Below are 16,945 nucleotides of genomic sequence, written 5' to 3' on the forward strand. Positions count from 1 at the left end.
CCTTGCAGACAGATGACAGCATATCTTGCTGGTTGCTCTCCCCAAGTTCATGGAGCGAGGTACCAGCAGTGCTGACCACAAGGTATGGCATCTTTGTGCAAACTGTGGCTGTGGTACTTGCTCCACCAGCCTTCCTGATCCAAAGGATGGTGTTGTGGGAGTCAGTGCCAGCCTTGCTTGCTGACTGTGGCACTTTTCAAATGTGCAAATATGATTTGGTGCCTCACAAATGATCTGGTTTAATGAGTAACCCTGAGCTACAGGGCAAATCCCTCCACAGGAGAAAACATCAGGGGACTTCATGGGATGCACTCTTCTTAATCTCTAAGTCTGATCTCAAAATGTTCAAATGCTTCAGTAAAGTCAGAAGGTACGATGAGTCACATCCAGCAGCCTCTGAAAACTGGCCTGAGCCTTTCCATGAACTCTAATGAGAATAAATTCAGGCTCTCCATCTCTACCCAGTCTAGTGGAGGTTTCTCACCATTTTATGGCCTCAAATAATTCAAAATTAACTTCAAGAATGGAAAATTAGGTTTTTTTTAATTAAAATCTCTACCAGGCCTGGTTGCCTGTTTCTCACAGAACTGATTTATGGGTCTTGCTGCATTGAACTGAGGCTTTTATTGACAGTAACCTGGCTCTGAGGTGGTGGTTTTTCTGCACTGTCTATGGTGGAGCAGGCTCCCTTACATTATGCAGATCTGGGGCTGGCTTTTGTTTTGTTTTTCCCACACTCCAGGCAGATCAGTTTTTGATTGCTCCTCTAATGACAGGTATTCAGGTTACTCTAATTTAGTCAACACCTGGGCTGTAAAAACTCTAATGCACTCCTGCTTGTGCAGTTGGTCTTTCCCTAATGACTGCCCAGGCCACTTAGCTTTTTGTTTGGGCTTTTGATGTGAAATCTGAGCTGATCTCTGTGCACTGTAGTTTTTCAAGATTCTCATAGGAATATTGTAATATTTATAAGAGGGATTGGAAAACGATGCTTTAAATTCATTCCACATGTCTTGCCCTTATATGCCTCAGATTTCCCCTTTAGAGACACTATTTTAATATAATTTTATAGATGCTGCCTTTAGTACAACAGCCACAATTCACTACATGTTTAGTAAGACTTAGTTGATTGTGATGAAGAAAATGCTTTGTATTAAAAAAGCCTATTTGAATGCTGAAGCCAATTGAATTCTAAACCTACATCTACTGAGAAATAAAATAATCTGATGGTGTAGGAGGTCCTTGATCCTTTTCTGTAAGTATCCATTATTGTTAAGTCTTTTCGACTGCCACTTCATGTCATCCTGTTGATAAGAGAAAGATGAATGAAGGCACCATCAGCAATGGTGTCATGCAGGTCACATCATTATTCATTTAGTGCCCTGGGCATGGAGAGGATGTGGTGTGGGGTATCTCATAGCTCCCACGATGTAATCTGCAGCTCCAGACTGGCTCTTTTCATCCCAGCCTCAGGACTTGCAGAGATTTGCCCCTCTCATTATAACTACTGCTCTGAAGGGGACTGCAGCACATCTGTGGGTAGTTGTGGGCAGCAGAAGTCCACCAGCAAAATCCCAGAGTTTGCTCTCCATATTTGATTACTTTCTTGACTTTTTTCTGTGTGTACTAAAAGTTGCAGCAGCTCAAATGTCCAAAAAAAACCCCTCCATTTGGACTAATTTATGGTACTTTTGTCCTGTTATGCTACAAAAAAAAGTGGATAGAAGGGAAAAAATGCTCCAGCTTTCTGTCCATTTGATTCAAATAGCAGAATTGCTGTTGTGTTACACAGAGCAAACAAGTGGTTAGAGCTGTAACAACCTAGAAATAAAAGTGGAGCAATAGGTGGAAAGGCAAAAGGTGGATATGTAAACAAGAGCCGTTTTCCCATGGTAACAAGCTGGGGATTCCAAAGGCCAGGCCATGCCTTTCTGCTTCTGGGTCACCAGGTGTGGCTTGTGGGAAACATCCCTTCCTGCACCTCGCTGTTTGCTGCCTGCCACTGCCAGGCCATGAGTGACCCTGCCTGGTCAGAGATGAGTGGTGCCATGCTGTGAGAATAAGATGGTGGGAAAAGTCCTGCTCCTAAGTGCAATTATTTTTGTTCTGATTTAGGACTAAATAATCTGGAGGCAATACTCAGAAATCCCTAATTTCTGGGCAAGTGTTCACCCTACACTCCTTGAGTTTAAGATGTTTTTGGGGAGAAAGCTGTGCCATGCTGAGCAGCCACATGACATTGAGTGATCACTACTACAGTGATGAGACACTGGAAAAAGTACCCCATTGCAGAGAAGCTCTTGGGCTATATGTTAGGAACACTTTGTGAACACAAAATGCTCACAAGGAGGAACAGATGAGGGAATAAGCTGGAGAGAGACATCAGGTCCTTTCTTGCCCCAAGTATGTTATTGCTGTGTGGAGAGGTTGTCTCTGTGGCCTCTCCAGAGCACTGGGAGTCTAGTGTCCCTTTCAAGGTCACCTCCAGCCTGTGTGAGTCCTCCTTGGCTGTGCTGGGGCAGTGCCTGGATAACAGCCTCGTGTGTTGGATCCAGCACTTGCCTTGACGAGAGGCTGTGCTGGGTGGTAGATGGTGAAGTGTTGCAGGCAGCTCTGCTCTGGACAGCTGAAGGAGAGATCACAAACAGCTCATCCTTAACCATCACTTCTGTCTGGGAGAGAGGGTGAAGCCTTTTGCCCTAGGGCTTTCTGCAGAGTGGCTGGGGGAAGGGCCCTTCATTTTATGGTGTGGGGGCACCGGTGGGGATGGGGATGGAGCTTTCAGAGGTTGCAGTGTCTGAGCATGTGTCCTTCTGTTCTGAGGACTGGGATACAGCCCAGTAATTATATTTTTCTGCTGAATTTGGCCGTGGCCTCCTGCTGAGGTATGACACACATGTGCCTGTTTTAAGAAGTATGGACTCCCTCCTGAGGTGCCCAGTGCAACAGGGGCTTTGCTCCAGGTGTCCTTTGCAGGACCAGGTTGCTATGGTGGGGAATGTGACCTGATCCTTGTTGTCTGAGCAGATAGGAGTATTTTTGTACAACTTCTCTGGGCACACTGGCTGAAAGAAAGATAGAAGTATAGATTAGCAATGTAAGCAATTTCTGTTTTCAGTGTGTCAGATACTTTCTGCTATAGTGTGTTTGCTCTTACATTATCAGTTTTTCTCAAGTCAACATCTAAACATGTAAACTGACCAAAAGCTTAGCTGTTCTTTCCAAACAGGGACTATATTGGTTACTAGAGGCAGTCCTCCAAAGTTAGCCATTGCCTGTGATCCTATGCATATCTTGAAAAGTATTTCACTGAAAAAAAAAAATCTTTTTTAAAATACTTGGTTTAAAACAATGTTCTGTCACCATAGCAGCCTATTTATTAGCTGTAATTTTCCATGGATGCAGCACTGCTGGATTTTCTCCATATAACTCCCGATTGTGTTTGACAGATGAGGTTTGCTGGATGCAGCTTGCTGTGGACCATAGGTGCATCTGGCTGTTACTGCTCTCAGCACCTGTGATCATGTGCTGGCTCAGGGGTTTGTTGACTTACTTGTCACTGACACACACAGTAACCTGCCCTGTTACTGTATTCCTGTGGTAGTAGGAAGTAGATGCAAAGAGTTCTTAGAGGGTTTTAGGTCTCTGGGAAATTACCCAGTGTGAGCTGCAGATCATACTGACTGGAGGATCACTGTACTTGGCTGGATGCTCTGGGATGAGGGAGTGAGCATGAGGAGTGTAGAGGAAGATGGAGATGCTGTAGAGTTGACAGAGCACAGGGGCATAATGTGCATGGAGATGTGAAAGCACCTGACAGCATCCTCGCTTTTTTTTTTTTTTTTTTTTCCAAACTAGTCATGTCTTTTGTTTGTTCTTTTTATTGTTTATCTTTACTGGTCCTCATTAGCTCCCCAACACCTGCACCTTTCACATACCTCTTACAACAGCGTAACTGAGCTAAACTAATGCTGCAATTTCTTAAAAAGACTGTGTCCAAAACAAACTAAAAAAAATATCCTCTCTCTGCAGCCTAAGTAGGGCAGGAAAAATGCTCACTGTGATACTGGCTTGACATGTTTCTTTCCCAAGAACTACCCCATACACTTCTGGTAGAGATCCTTCAGGCTTTTGCCTTCCACTTCTCCCCTTTTTGGTCCCTGCCTGCAGAAGGATGGTGTTGCATCCCCCACATCAATCACTGCTGAATTGGAAAAGGTGCACTTCCCTATGGGAGATCCTGCTGTGTGTTGTTCAGCTTGGGCCAAATCCTATTTCAGGGCACATGTGCCTGTGAATAAAGCTTGTCATCCATCACCCCTCCAATGGATCTGGGCAAGAGCTCTCCATCACTGACTGGTATACTTCCTCTGCCTTGGCATTTTATGTAAGGGGTGGCATTTTTCAGTGTGGTGGAAAGTCATACTCAAACACTCATTTTGGGTACTGTGGAGAGTTTCCTTGAAATGCCAAAAGTCCCCAGTAAAGTAGGCTTCCTCTCTCTGGCAGCAGCAGCTCCCCAGAATTTCCCTGTGTCTCAAACATCCAGAGTAACTTCTCCTCTGTTGGTCTCTCTTTTGGCTGTCCAGATCTCTGCAAGTGGTTTTAAAGGTGAAAAGTTAGTGCCTGCTTTTGCTACCACAGCTTCCTCCAGACAGGATAGGACAATTTACATTTTCACACCCTTGTAATGTCCTGTCTCAGGTCACAGAGTCTTGTAATCCCTGCACCAAAAGGATTGTCTTCTCAGCCAAAAACTTTTCTTAAAAGACCATCACTGATGTTAAAGGACCCAAAAATACTGATAGTAACATTTTAGATGTCACTTTGTTCCCCTGGAGCTGGTGAGCTTCAGAAGCTTTATCCCAGTTAGGAGAATGAAAATCCAGGCTCTCCTGCTGAGAATAGGCTTCTTATACAGCAGTCCCCAGTGTCTCAATTAAAACTTGAATCAGGTTACTTGAGTGCCAGATAGGCTTTTCACCCCTCCATTTGCAAGTGATTGAGGCCAGAGAGTCTCGTAAATATTTTTTTCTTTACCCTATAAGGGAATTCTTCCAGTAGCTTCATGCCCAACTTATTTTGGTTTGGTACCCTTGTTGAACTCTTTAGGGACTTAAACTCATCTCTCTGTATATTTATTTATACATTTCTATATATTTAGAAACTTTAATAAAAAGAGAAGAAGAAAAACACCTGATTTCTTTCAAGAGTGGATTTACTGGCATGGTGTTGCATGGGAGGAGCCCCTTCAGCATCCTCTGAAGTTCTCATTCACACTGTGCCACACTCTTGGACTGTGACACTTGGTGCAGGCAGCCCCTCTGGCCTTGGGAGATTGTGGTGTTGGTGGAATATGGGGCATGTAGGCTTACTAATGACTCAGGTCTGCCAAGGAAAGTGGGAGTAGGGGTGTTCAAATTTCATGACATCACTGTAACTTTTTGGCAAAAAAAGTTTAATAGCTCAGTACTCTGTTTAAAAATGATTAATGAAAAAATATTGTGGTCTATATAAAACTGATTGTAAGTGATTTTCCAACTATTTTGTAATGTGTTTAGAGTTAGCTGTCCTTTTTGTTTTGAGATATACCTTACTAAAGTACTTGGTAATATAGCCCAATTTCCTCAAATTCAAATTTTAAAACAAAAAAATCCCTTCTTTCATTTGGAGAAAGTAATGGATTTTGAAAGAATCAAATCAACACTGATTTGGAAGTTGGGTCCTTTTGCAGAGGGGAGCAATCAGCATTTTAATTGACAACTTCAGGGGTTTTTCCCCCTTAAATTTATACATTCTGGTTTATTTCTACAGTTGTTTGTTCCTTCCTCTTTTTTTGCTTGGAAATTAATCATGCAGGAAATGATTAACCACAGTGAGCTTGTCTGTCTGCCTCTGACTCAATGTTTAAGAGGGAGGGCCTTCAAGCAGCTCAAAATGTCTGACCAGATACAAACCATGCACTTTCAGTGTGGTTGTTCACACTGTCTATCCCAAAATTAAGGTCATGTTTCTTTTTGTTTCTTTTTAGCATTTGTAATGCTCCTGAAATTATTCCTGAAATACCAAATGAAGTCTGAAATGCCCAAAATGTGTGTTTCAGTGCGTTCAGTGTAGTGCCATTTTTGCCCATTGCTCTTTATGGATTACTCGGCAGAGCAAGGGGCTCTTTGCAGAATGCAATGTGTACCTCCTTTCTCCTCTGTTTTGGTTCTTAAATGAAAGGAGTTTTTATTGTGATGCATTGCATAACATAGCATTTTAATATCTTTCCTGATGGTGGCTGCTGCATGGTAGTTTGCAGAAATCGGAGTTTTCTTATGCAGGTATTCTAAGCACTGTTGGAGCATCTCATTTGCTGGCGGTGCGGGCGGCTTTCTCCAGAGGCAGCAGACGCGGGCTCTGTGCACTCTGCTCCTGGGAAGGCTGCAGGGAGGCTGCCCCAGCCCCAGGGCTGTGGCCAGGGCAGGGAGTGTGAGGATTGCAGTGGTGGGTGCCTGCTCATGGCACGGGCTGCCCGCAGCAAGTGGGCTGCAGCTGCGGGGAAACCGGCACTGCTGCGGGAGAGAGCTGCTGCGGCCAGCTGTGCGGATCCTTCTCTTGCTGACACTCCAGACCTCTGTGCCTGGGGCTCTCCGGCTGATGCTGCGGTTACTGCAATCCTTTCTGCCGCCCCGCCAACACTCACCCAGACATAACGTTTCTATATAGCTCCTTAAAAGATGCGATCATTTGCACTGGTCCCTAGAACATACGTTAGGACATGTGTCCTAGGTTTTCAAGTACCAATACACCTTCAGCCTTGGTCTTTTGGAACCAGTTCCTTTTCAGCAACCCTGCAGCATCAAGCATTATAAGAAACTTGGTTGTTAACAGATTTGGTGGGTAAAATTTATTACTAGGTGGATTGGTTGCTATTTCAGATATAGTGTTAGTTGTTAGCAATTGAATATAATAGCCTTTTCTTAAATTCAGCTCTTTCCCACTGACCAAGAGCAAATAATGATGTGAATCCATTGCAGAAGTGTAGGACAGTAACCAAAGCTTTCCTCTAATGGCAGAATCGCACTTAACATCTCAGGACATCTCTAAGCCCTGTGAAAACAGTCATCCTGCGAGTTGGTGATGAACAAAGCAGCTACAGAGTTCGAGTTCAGCATTGTGCTGACTCAGCTGTTTTGGTTCTGCAGCCCAAGAGGTACTCTCCTCCCAAGGGCTACTCCCAGCACTGCCCTGTGCTGTGAGAGCAAGTCACCAGGTCACTGCATCTCTTCAAACCATTGTTATTCTTCATATAGGCTTATAGTGATCAAATTTTAAAATCCAGAGAGCACCTCTTTTATTTTTGCTTACAGTGAGTTAAACAAAGAAATAGATTGTATAAAATCAAACAACTGAATAGCAAGGATGAATTAGAGCTTCAAAGACGTAGGTGCTGTTTCTTCCTGCAAAGTTTCAGCTTGAGTTTCTAAAAATCTTTTTCACCAGCAGAAGCAGAGTGAGAAAAGAGTGAAGCAGTATTTCAACTTAGGTTTTAAACTAAAATTTGACAATCTAGGGTATTTTATGGGCTCTGTAAGTGTAAGCACGATACGTTTTTGTGTGGGCACACAGGTTTCTCAGTCACGCGATGTGATCTCCTAAAGGAAGTGTGTGCTCTAGAGCACCATGAGTAAACAACCTGCAGGATGCTCATGTTAAACTTCAGGCCGGTTTTGCCAGAGTTTGGTTTATTACAGAAGCTTGTCCTGTGCTTGAAAATGCTATTTTTCAGCCTGTCTCTGAGGGCTATAGGGCTTGTTCTACAGCAGTAAAATGCAAGCTCACCAGTGTGTACCTATTTTTGATGGCAGTTCAGTTGAGAGAACCCTTCAGTACAAGAAATACCAGCTAGTGTGCAGTGGTTGAGTACAGCTACATGTAAGATGGGAACACCTAGTGCTTTTCTCCCCACTGCCTCCTTGCAAATCATGTGTACAGAGAGGGTTTTGGAGAATCTGGATGGGTCTGTGGGTAGAGGCTTCCCCTTCGAGAACTCAGGCTTCAAGCATCACCTTACTTCCTCTTTATGCCTTAAGAAGGCATAGAAGAATTCCTTAAGAAGCTGATCTAAAACAACCCAGTTAAAAGGGAAAAAAAGTAGAACAGAGCAGCCCAAGAGGGAACCAATCTCTAACTGACAGGGAGGTAGACAAGTTACGGTATTTTACAGGACGTACTTCACAGACCACCTGGCTCACCTGCAGCATTCAGGTCTGAGCTGCCTTAAGGGATTCATTTAAAAGTCTGATATCAAACCGAACTGTAGTCTGCCTGCTCCAGAAACTTTCCTGTGACACATGGAGTGCCAAAGAGACTGATGGTACATTATCTAGACTGCTTTGACTTCTTAGCAAAGCAGTGCAGAGAGAAGAATTTCTCTTTTTAATCTGATGAAACAGTTAAAGGCTTGGTGAAATGCCCTCATGGCACAGTTAAGCTGGAGACAACTGCAGCTGTGAAAAGATTGTGTTAAGAAACAGGATGGTTGTGGTCTACTGTAAGAAATAATTTTCCTGTTGACTATTTTTTTAAACAGGAAGCTGAAGAACAAAGCAGCATTAATCTTGGTGCTTTTAATAGGTTTCAGATTTCAAATATTGCATTTAGAATATGCTGATTGGGAAAGGATTGGTCTTTTTGCAGAGTTTTATATAACAACTGGAAGCTACAAATTTGGAAGATGGGAATATAGCTAAATTCAAGTGGATGCTCTGAACATGAAGCTGTTGTTTCTCGGGAAGAGCTTAAGGTCCTCAGTAATGCAGCAGAGGACTGATGAGAGCAGGCCACTCTGCAGGACTCTGAACGCGTCCATTTGCACAGCACTGTGTAGGCTTGGCTTCACACAGTTTCCTCTTTGTCAGTCACTCTGTCTATCCGCCAGCTTCCCCTCTGCTTTGCTCACTCTTTTGCAATAACTGGAAGCAGTTTGTGCAGTATGGGAGAAGAAAACCTGCAGGCACTCAAGACTGCACTAGTGCCTCACACCACTTTGAAATCCATGATTTTTCTAGATGGTCAGCCAGAGCTATGGGTGATGCATCTGACTCCTTCCTCCCTAAGATTTTACACAAAATCCATTAAAGTGTTATTTCAGAAAATATTTCTTCTGAGGAAGGTAACTCAGCAATTTGAGGGGGAGAGGGAAGGGGGGTTACAGCTGTATTCTAATTCTTTTGAAGCATGAGCATCTGATAAGATAAATCTGTACTTCTGAACAGTTTTTTCTGACACACATATCATGGATCATGTCAGAGCCATTACAGACTTCGTAGGTGGTGACTCACTGCAAATGCAATTTTGTTTCATTCAGCACATTTTCCTACTGTTCATTTTAACTGTAAAGGGTACTGTACCTGGCATGATGTTGATTTGACAGATACTGTGCTATTACACTTCCCCTTGGTTTCATCTAAAACAAGTTACTGTAGAAAGTAAGAGCTGTGTATTCATGTAAACGACTGCCCTTGGGACCTCAGCCATCAGCCTGGGGTTGTCTGGAGAATTGCCCTTGTTCCTGTTCCCACTGTGTTTACCTGTCTTATGCAAACATTATATAAGTGGTGGGCAAATCATTGTTACTAAAGGTGGCTCAGGTGAATGGCCAGCATGAGTGAAAGCTCAGATAAAAGAGTAAAGCACATGCTGGAATGCCATAGCACTATGAGAAATGCTCCAAAGTCCCTGATAGGCACAGTTCCAGTAAGCTGTGTGCCAAAATGCCACAAAAAGCCCTTGTGACTTGAAAATGTAGTCCTTCACACTTCTATTTTTTTGGTTGTTGTTCCATAATTTGGCTACAATAAATCTCCATATCTCAGGTGTGACCCTCCTAGGATTGCTCAAGACTGAAAGTTCAGCTTAGCGTGGGGAAAAGTAGGAGTGTGGTCCTTGGCAGGGAAGACTGTGAAAGGCTGAGCTTTAGCAGCCAGGCTTTTCTGTCTGCAGCTGAGAGGCCAGTCTGCCTGCTTGCTCTTCCCCCTCAGGGAGAATATGCAGAACATGTTTGTGTGTGCTACTTCTGAGGAGGAAGAAGGTGCATTCAGACATCATGATGGAGCTTGGGATCTTCAGAGCAAGCAGGGAGAGAGGAAGAAGCATGAGTGCATCCCAGAGCTCTGCTGTTCCACTCTACCTTTAACAGTGCAGGTGGAGGAATCTTTTAGCAACTAAAGGGATTTAACAAGTCAGCATCTCTTTCTGAGTATGATCCTAAATTATGATGCCTTCTTGAAGTAAGGGCTGATGGTATAGCTATGAGGCTATCCTGAAGCACTTCCATGGAACAAGCTTGTTGGATTTATCAGAGTTCAATTTGGTTACTGCATTTTGTGCACTGCCATAGCAATGCAAGGATTGTGTAAGTGTTCAAAACTGGATGTATATCTATGAGTTTGTATGGCAGTGGGGATTATGTAGGGAGCCCCTGTTTAAAGATGCAGCTGGTTTCCATACAATTAAAGTGTTTTTTACCAATTATTTAGAATTCAAAAATGTAAAAGATAAACCTGATAGCTGCAAGGACGTTTTTTAGCTGAGTAGAAATTTATTTATTAAGATGTATTAATCTCTGGACTGTTTGTGTTTTGCTGTGCAGGTTTCTTAGCAAGAGCAGACAGAGCTCAGCTTTCCACCATGCCTGTGCCTCCCCCTCCAGCTCCCCCTCCACCCCCAACACTGGCCTTGGTAAGTTATACAGGAGATAAACGTGTGCTCTGCTGCTGCTTGTCACTTTGAATAGGATGTCCAGAGATACTGAGATGTGGATGAGGGTATCCATGATATCTGGGGAAAGCTGTCCAACATATTGTTAATGGTTGATCATTGATCCTGCGAGAACGACCGTCACTTCCGCTGCCTCCCAGTTCTCAGGTGGATGTCACGATCCACTCTAACTCTCCATCCTTTTATCCCTCCCATATTGGTGGCTGATCTGGTGGAGAGACAACAGCTTGTCTAACAGGAGTTGAAGTCTTGTCTTTCTCCAAACCTGTACTCCCACATTCTCCCTTGTTCTACTCCAGTACTTGCGTGACTTGAGCTGGAAAAAAATAAATCCTATTGTTTAAATTCGGTAAGGCTAGCTCTTAGCTAGCTCAGCTCCCTCAGCCAGCCTATGGTATCGGAGCACAGGATCCAGTGCTGGCACAACATGGTGGGTGAAACTACATTGGACCTGACTTAAACTGGGATAGAGCTTGTGCTGTGCTTGCCCTCCCAACAGTCAGTCACCTCAATGACAAGAAGGAAGGCTTCTTGAAATGCCATTTTGAAGTACCTAGATATTTTCAGAGCAAAACCCTAGCTGATGACACAGAATGGGCTGTCTCTCAAGAGACTTTACTTCATTTTCCACCTCAAGTAAGATACAGACTCAGCTTGGTCCCTCCATAATAACTCTCCCTACTTTTCAGGAAATCTCCATAACACTGATCTGATAAATTAGAAAATGTTTCAGGAACTGTTTCCTAGAAGAAGGAGCCATATATATGTGCATATAAGTGTATTGTTTGGAGTTTTTTTGTTTTTTCTTGAAAAATGTCACCAAAACATAAAGTGAAAAGAGAGGACTATTGAGACAAACCTCATATGTCCAAAGGTTTTATTTGGTCTATATGAAGAGGGTCAATATTATTGAAGTGGCAAGTGCCATTTTTAAATATTTCTGTCTAAGGTAAAATAGTAGACAAATGTCCATCTTTGCTCTGATTTGTCTAGAAATTGTATTTCACCACAACTTTCAAGAATGTCCACCTTCTTGTATAATCAAGTTATGAGGTTCGTTCTTGTTCTGTCTCCAAAATGGCACAGATAAGCCTTAGCTTTAAAAAATGAGAGATTCTAAATCATGAGTTTAAAAAAGTGAATTCACATAGAAGTGTTCTGTTTCTAATGAATAATGTGTATTAGAATAGCAGTAGTGTTGGGGACTTGGAGTCAGTAACAAGGCCAGCTACCTTTAATATCATTCACAAAAGTAGACATGGCATGCTACCTACCCGCTCCAATGCTGCTAAAACAGCCACTGAAGTCTCAAGTAACTGCCATATTTGAGCAGAACTTTGTGTTTAGAAGTTGCCGTTTATTTTGCCTCCTCATTTTTAATTTTTTTTTTTTTTTTAGGCAAATACTGAAAAGCCATCCCTAAGCAGGTCAGAACAGGCAGGGCGAAATGCTCTATTATCTGATATTACCAAAGGAAAAAAGCTCAAGAAGACTGTTACTAATGACAGAAGTGCTCCAATTCTAGACAGTAAGTATCACTCTACATGTTGGAATTTTTGTGGGCATGAATGGTTCTACAGATCTGAAAGCAGAAAATTATTTTATATATCAGATGAATTGCCATGAGAGTAGATAAAAGAAAGCGCCAGAAATTGCCATGCAAAAAATACATTCTATTCATCATGAATGAACAGTCAGCTGAGAAATCAAGTACTGCCTATGAAATGTGAATGCTAATTTGTTTGCTAATTCTCAAAAAGTGATTTATTTTCCTGTTTGCTTATATCAGAAAAATATGCAAGTCCTACCAGGCGTTCTGCTGAGGACCTGCAGCAGATCAGGCAAACAAAACCCCATAAGGATTGAGGAGAGGACAGAGAATAAAGTGGAATTTCAGACTCTACTTTTGCATAAACAATATAAGAATAAATGCATGCCTGGCATGACACCATTGGCTCCAGTACCACTTAGAGCAAAAGCAGAGCCAGAAGCGACAGCTCTACCTGTGTGTCACTGCTGCACGCACTTTTGCCACTCCTGGAGTGACTCAGGGGTGTTATCTTTTTAGATAGCCCAGCAGTACTGCACAAGGCAGTGACTCTACTTACCTGAATGGAAATAAAGTCTCCATCCAGCTATGCTGCTGCTGTGTCTCACAGCACATCTTGGTAGGTGCCAAGAGGAGGCTGGAGAAGCCCATGTAGCAAAAGTATTGGGAAGGCAGAACAAGAGAAGAGTGAGGACCACAGGCTTGTGCTGACAGAGGAACAGCATTCATTTCGGAACAGCATGCATTTCCTAAGGAGAAAAGACACTTCTACAGACTGACTAGCAAATGTGATACACCTCAGTCTAGGTTTGGCTATGCAATTAAAGGCTGGACTGTGATAGGAACATGATGACAAAAGAAGGAAATGTCCAGAGGAGTGTGACCAAATAAAAATTATAAAAAATTAGATACAGTCCTGCAGTCAGCCAGCTACAGTTTTTAAAGATTATCTCTGAATATGAAGTTACATGTCCTAGCTATAGTAATGAGCTGGATGGGATTAAAGGAGGGGGTAACCAGTAAGATAAAAATGATGCAGCCTATTATCTTATTTACATGAATTAACAAATCATGATGAAAGACTAAACCATGGTAGCAGCATTTCTCCAGAGGTTCACACCCTGTCTGAGTCAGAGCTGAACTGAGCTGACATGCTTAAGAAAGAGAAGGATAATGTGAAACATTCCCCCATGGATACACTCTTCCTTTTTCCTTGGGGAAATTTTTAAAAGTGCTTTTCATCCACAGGTTTTAATTACTTTGAAATCAGTGAAATTTTTACCCACCCAAACTTGTGGAAATCAGCATTCCAAGAAATCAAGCAAGTGATCTTAGCCTATGTGGCCTGGCCTAGCATCTGAGAGCTGATCTCCACAGATATTCCAACCTGTGCGCCTGCTGATTTTGTAGTCATGCTCTGAATAAGGCTCTTCTGTGTATTGTAGTTGTAGAAACACTTTCATTTTACTTTTGGCAACTCAGTTGTCACAGCAGAAATATTGACATTAGAGAGAAAAGGGGGAGGGCTGATAAAATAATTCCTGCATAATAGAAACGTTCACAGCTAATGATCCTGTCACTGCACTTCTGAACCTACAGAAATGGCATCTCCTTTGTTACTAGGCTTTGTTTAAATAAGTAGATATGTTGCAATATCATCAATAATGAGATAATTCTGTGCATTTCCAGCAGTGATTCCCAGAGACACCTTCAAGAAGAGGAACCTTCTGCCTTCTTCCTTCCTTCCCTTTTTCCCATGAGACTGCCCTGTCTCTGCTTATGGAGAAGTGGAGGGGAAGGATAAGAGAGCAAAAGTACAAAGAAACAGGAAGAAGCAACTAAGGTGCTAACAAAGACTACATTATGTTCTCAGAGGTCCCATCCATGTTCAGTTCCAAATTCTCTGCAGCAATTTGCTCTGCTTTCCAGTCTAGAGCAGACTAAAGTAGTGATGGCATAGTAAAATACAGAGGCTATGGTTGTTGTGGTTATTGCACCAGCTCCTCCACTGTTCAGTGGTGGCGGTGATGATGGTAGCTGTGATGATCCAAATCTTGTATGTTTTGAAAGTTCATCTATCTTTCCCCAGCTACAAGCATTACTCTAATAAAAGAGGTGACTTTGCAGGATCAGTCCTGCTTCACTAATATGGGGGATCTTTATTCCCAACAGAACCCAAAGGATCTGGTGGAGGCAGTGGCTTTGGAGGAGGTGGCAGTGGCAGCGGCGGGGGTTTTGGTGGTGGCAGTGGTGGCGGCTTCAGTGGTGGTGGACCACCTGGCCTTGGAGGCCTTTTTCAAGCAGGAATGCCAAAGCTCAGATGTACTGCAAATCGAGATGCTGGTAAGAAAGACCCTGAATTTCCAGTGTGAAAAAATGACATAGCACTGCAATAAATTATCTGCTGGGATTGAGAAAGCCATCAAATATCGTAGGCTCTTAGGAAATGTAATTTTCAGCTTGAACCTTGTTTTATTCTTACTATTAGGTTTTACGAGGGAGAAGCCAGAATCCCTTTCTACCCATCCTCCTCATTATTGATGAAAGCTAAAGATCTTGGTAGTGTTGAATGGCTACCTGCAAAGTACAGTGAGGCAGCTTACATCCTGCCTTAGCTGTTGGGTGTGCAGGACAAGAGGGGAACAGAGGGGGATCCAGGCTAATTCTTTCTTGTGCACCAGGAAAAAGGATCTACTTTCCGAATGGAAAGTACTTGTGTCAGCTCCACAACAGCTACTTAGGGAGTGCATGAGGCATCCCAGCTGGCTGGTACACACACTGCAGATGTAGGCTTGTCTGGAGTGTGCTTCTGGCTGACAAAACAGCTGCCCCGAGCCTCATGCCCCTTTAAACAAAGGACATCTGAGACCACTGAGTTTTTTAAGTTCAAGGACATAGGATTTCATACTTGTTGAAGAAGGACTATGCTATGGGGGTTGTAGAGTGTAACAAATATTACGTATTTTATAGCCTAACATAATTTTCCAGCACATGTACAAAACAGTCTCTCAGAGCTGGTATTTCTATTGTGTCACAGTCTATTTTTGGGAACTTGTATTAATACAAAAGTTCCTGGCATTGCAGAATAGTACTTGTGAACTGCAGAGCCAGCTGCCTTCTTCCTGATGTGCACAATTACATCCTTAGATCACAGCTACTAGAAAGGACTGAAAAGAGCTTTTTGCTTAAGTTTTGTTGTTAAATGTAATTTAAAAGCTAAGATTTCTTTGTTCTCAGGTTGAGGGTGTTCAGTACTTGTTCTTCACCTTTTCTTCCCTCCTTGTTTTATTGCTTGCTGTATGATGGCTGCATCACTTGTGTTACTTTGTGGTCACTTAACTCGTGCCTCATAAGCAATATCAGGATGTCACCTGGTACTCTGGAGTGGTTTTCCAATGGTACCGGGGTTGGGGCTGAGCCTCAAGGCAGGGGTGCCCCGTGCCGGGCTGCTCCCTAGCCGCTCGCAGACCCTCGGGAACCGCAGCCCCGGTGCCACGGCGCTGATGCTCCCTCTGCTGTGTCCGCAGATGCCGGGGGAGGCCGGCCGCCCGTTCTGCCGCCCGGAGGCCGCTCCGCCGCCGCCAAGCCCTTCTCCCCGCCGAGCGGCCCGCCGCGCTTCCCGGGGCCGCCCTCGGGGCCGCGCACCGCCGGCCCGGACCCGCAGAGGAGCCGCGTGCCGCCGCCGAGGCCCGACGCCGGCTCGAAGCCCGAGGCGGCGCCGCCTCCGGTGCCCAGCACGCCCCGGCCCATCGCCTCCAGCCTGCACAACCGGGGGTCGCCGCCGGTGCCGGGGCTGAGCCGGCAGCCCAGCTTGGGGCCCTCGCCCCCGCCCTTCCCGGGCAGCCGGGGCGCGGCGTCGGCCGTGCCCCTCCGGCAGCCGGGTCCCGGCGCGGCGCCCCCCTTCTCGGGCCGGCCGCCGCTGCCGCCTACCCCGGGCCGGCCGGCGGAGGACAAGCCGCCGCCCCCGCCGCCGCCCCCCGCCGGGCACCGGCCGCCCGCCGCCCGGGAGGCGTCTCTGCCGCCGCCGCAGAACAGCAAACCGCCCGTGCCCACCGCCCCCCGGCCCGCCCTCGGCGCCCCGGCGCCCCCGCTGCCCCCCAGCAGGCCGGGGCCGCCCCCGGTCCCGCCTGTCCCCCGCCGGCGGCGACGAGATGCCGAGGCTGCCGCAGAGGAACATCTCGCTGGGGTCGTGCCCGGCGCCCGGCGGGGGCCGCTCCGGACCGCTGCCCCCGCCGCCCGGAGAGAGGCCGCCGCCGCCCGTCAGAGACCCGCCCGGCCGCTCAGGTAGGTCAGCAGGGACAGGTGGCACAGGGAGAGGGTGCTTTGGCGGGCACAGGTGGCACGGGGAGAGGGTGCTTTGGCTGGGACAGGTGGCACAGGGAGAGGGTGCTTTGGCCGGGACAGGTGGCACGGGGAGAGGGTGCTTTGGCCGGGACAGGTGGCACGGGGAGAGGGTGCTTTGGCCGGGACAGGTGGCACGGGGAGAGGGTGGTTTGGCCATGTCCGCGCCAGCTTCGCATGCACAACAAACACATACCAGGATGACATCCCTGTTAGGCACTAGGAATTCTGCAATTGGAAGCGAGGATTTGTGGGCGTGAAGGTGGCTTAAAGAAAGTCCAAGTGCAT

At 45.3% G+C, this 16,945-nt stretch overlaps 1 protein-coding gene across 1 annotated transcript in view; it reads left to right on the plus strand.

Annotated features, from left to right (window-relative positions):
• WIPF1 (WAS/WASL interacting protein family member 1) overlaps positions 1 to 16,945 on the plus strand; it is a 55,703-nt gene that overhangs the window by 28,419 nt on the left and 10,339 nt on the right. Inside the window, 5 exon segments of the mRNA XM_053981731.1 lie at positions 10,640 to 10,728; positions 12,166 to 12,295; positions 14,489 to 14,659; positions 15,844 to 16,445; positions 16,447 to 16,600. Coding sequence (XP_053837706.1) covers positions 10,678 to 10,728; positions 12,166 to 12,295; positions 14,489 to 14,659; positions 15,844 to 16,445; positions 16,447 to 16,600 — 1,108 coding nt within the window. The 5' untranslated portion in view covers positions 10,640 to 10,677.

Source organism: Vidua macroura, chromosome 7 (genome assembly GCF_024509145.1).
Source record: "Vidua macroura isolate BioBank_ID:100142 chromosome 7, ASM2450914v1, whole genome shotgun sequence".
Classification (NCBI taxonomy): Eukaryota; Metazoa; Chordata; class Aves; order Passeriformes; family Viduidae; genus Vidua; species Vidua macroura.